The 3,113-nt window shown below is 63.3% G+C and overlaps 1 protein-coding gene across 1 annotated transcript in view; it reads left to right on the plus strand.

The window, feature by feature from the left end:
- Positions 1-3,113, plus strand: part of VOLCADRAFT_100524 (uncharacterized protein) — a gene marked incomplete at both ends in the record, with an annotated part of 16,478 nt that overhangs the window by 10,855 nt on the left and 2,510 nt on the right. Inside the window, 3 exons of the mRNA XM_002959080.1 lie at positions 128-648; positions 718-2,127; positions 2,217-2,866. Of these exons, the coding sequence (XP_002959126.1) occupies positions 128-648; positions 718-2,127; positions 2,217-2,866 (2,581 nt within the window). The remainder of the gene's footprint in view (positions 1-127; positions 649-717; positions 2,128-2,216; positions 2,867-3,113) is intronic.

A 3,113-nucleotide genomic window follows, 5' to 3' on the forward strand; every position in this document is an offset into this window, starting at 1 on the left:
CGTGCGAGGTGGATCGCGTCTACACGGCAGAGGCAGCAGCGCAACTGGCCCGCCCTGAAGAGCAACAGGGGGACTGTGCGCTACTGCAGCCTGCTGCTGACCGCGCCCGCGACTCTGCCTACTACAGCACGAAGTACACTGGCAAGAGCATCAACGACAGCCAGGCGCAGCTGACATGCAACGCTCTTACCCGAGTGCAGGATTTTCTGCTAGCTGGAAGGATGCCGAATCCGGGTGCCAGTGGGCCCACTGCGTTTGGCAACATGTGTGCCACCGTGCATCGCATGACCGCTTCCATTACGGCTGGTATGGCGCTTGTCGCCATGAAGCTGGACGGTCATTCCACCTTCGAGGCGACGTTCGAGTGCGCATACCTGCAGGTAGACGCGTTCACAGCGCTATCTGCGGGCGCTGAGCAATCTCCTGAGGCGGCGACCACAGCGGCGGTACTGGTGGAGGCTGAGGAGCAGGAGGGCTACACAGTGACCAACGCCGTGCAGAGCTACATGCTGCGCGGGGAAGAACTCAGCGGCCTGGATTGCAGCGTGTACAACATCTCCTCCAACTATGAGGTCCGACGTGTGCCGCCAGCTCAGCACCCGCACCGAGAGCGATTGGGCCTACAGATCCCGGTGGCAGTTCGACGCCGTAAGCGCACTACCCCAGCCACACCCATAACCGCCCCTGTGCCTGCCCCTGTGCCTCTGCTGACTGCAGCCCCGGCCCCTCCCCCTGAGCCACCTGCTCCTACAGCTGCAGCGACACTCGACCAGCCAACGTCTCAGACAGCCACGGAGCTGCCCCGCCTGGTGGCCTTCCACGGCACGCATCCGCTCTACAGAACACATGTCCACGTCCGCCTGCCGCGGCCGCGTTACGTACAGCTTGGAGGCTCTCTTCCCCGCCGGCCCCGCCCTGGCACCTCTGCTGCGGGCATGGCGCAGTACTACGCGTTTGTCCTGGGTACTTTCAAGGCTCACCGGGGTCAGCCCATCCCCACCGGGCTGACTGTAAAGGAAGCCTACGACGCCTGGTGGGCAGAGCTGGGCACTACCGAGGCAGGTCGCTCGTACCAGGTGTATGTATCGGTGCTGCTGGACAACATCGAAGAGAACCACGCTGGGAAAGCCCGCCGTCAGGCGGAGTACAACCAACGGCGCCGCCAGCAGCGTGCAGCAGCGGCAGCAGCCGCGCTGCCTGAAGGTGACAGCACGAGCGCTTCGGATGGAGATGCCCATGACGGCATCCGCGGGCATCTCAGGCCTGATCCTGAAACACAGCCGCCTGCCGAGGACCAGCTGGAGCACTTCGTGTACATCCCAGGTCAGGAGTATCCGACGGCTGGCACCGACCTCGCCGCCGTCGCTCTTACGGACCTGTTTGACTGCACCAACGCTGCTGGCATGTATGCCTATGATGCAGCACGACGCTGCCGAGCCCCGACCTTAGCGGACGGCCATGGTGCAGGCAGCGATCGTTTCAGCCGTCGGATCACACCAGCGGACCTGCCCCTCCTGACTGAAGCAACAAAGCGTCTGAAGCGGTATCTCGTTGCAGCAGCAGCCGGCACTGTTGAGGCAGATGGGGGCGCCCACGCGGGACTGACGGCCACACCTGAGATGGATACCCCTCATGTCGAGCTGCACCGCCCCACCAGCGGACCCCTGGTCGCCATCGTGTGCATGCCTGGCACTCCTGAGCGGACTGAACAGGTTCGCATGCCCATCTATGTGCACCTCCCCCAGCCACCCAGCATCGACGACACCATCGAGCTGTTCACACTTGCCCCCCACCAGGCCGTGCCCTTCATGCTCATGGCTCGGTACTTCGATCGCCATGATGAGCCCAACCCTGGCGACCCACTGCAGATGCTTGTGGAGGGCAAGCCCGGTACCGGAAAGAGCCAGTTCGTACAAGCGCTCCTGTGGTACACCTTCCAGCATGGCTGCCCGCACTGGGCGGCCACCTGCGCCTACTCATGGGCTGCTGCAACTGCCTTCAGCACGCCGGTACATCGCAGCCTCTCTACCCACGCCATGTTCGCCCTATCTGCTGGCAGCAACCGAGCGGACAGCGTCAGGAAAGGCAGCGCAGCCAGCCTACAGGTGCATCGTAATGTCGGCGATGGTGCGCTCATCATTGACGAGATTGGCATGAACAGCCTGGACCACCGTGGTACTACCATGGCGCCCGATACATCCTCCTTGATACGACAGCTGCCGATGCCGGGGCGAGCCACAACAACGAGGTGGAAGCCTGCAGCCTGCTTGAGGATGGCCGCGAGCCAGCAGATGACGGCCGTGGCCCCTACCGCAGGCTCAAGTACCTTCCAGCGGCCGTCATTGTGCGGCCTATAAGCGGCCACATCCCCGGCACCGTGCTGCAGGGCCTTGGAGACTACGCCAGCAGGGGTGGTGCCTTCATCCTGTCACCCCGGGCGTCTTGCATTGCCGAGGTGGAGATGCCTGCCGCCGGGTATGGCACCATCACAAAGCAGATCCGGCGCCTCAACGTGCCGCTCGGCGACCGCCAGGCGGTCACCGATTACTTCGTGCAAGGCCGCAGCTTCAAAGACGAGTGCTGGCTGGTGGATCTCGCTGTCCCACCCAACGGCATCAAGCGCGCCACCCTGTATGTGCTGCTGACCCGCTTCAAGACGCTGGACCACGTCCGTCTGCTCCGGCCGCTCTACACTACACCGCATGAGCGCAAGAGGATAATCAAGCAGTTCCTCAGTGCGACTAACCTTGAGCCGGACCTGGCCGCCAACCTGCGCCTGCTGAAGCAGGCAGCGCGCGAGACGGAGCAGCGCTATACAGCCGATTTCCAGCATGCGCGACAGCTGGAAGCGCGCTGGACCGGCCCGGTCCAGGCCTAGTTGAGTTGAGTTGAGTTGAGTTGAGTTGAAACCGCGACCCGCCACTGTACGGCGTTAAATGACAGCGTCCGGAGTAAGGGGGACACTCCGGACGACACGCTCGCTCCCTACGGGCAGGAATGGGGAGCCGCCCACCAATGTGTGGAGCCCCCTGCGGGTTCGACTCCCGCGCGAGCGCTTCACAGGATACATTCGCGTGCTAGACTCCGCAATCTCTTGTGTGTAAGTGTGAAGC

This window comes from Volvox carteri (assembly GCF_000143455.1).
Source record: "Volvox carteri f. nagariensis unplaced genomic scaffold VOLCAscaffold_123, whole genome shotgun sequence".
NCBI lineage: Eukaryota > Viridiplantae > Chlorophyta > Chlorophyceae > Chlamydomonadales > Volvocaceae > Volvox > Volvox carteri.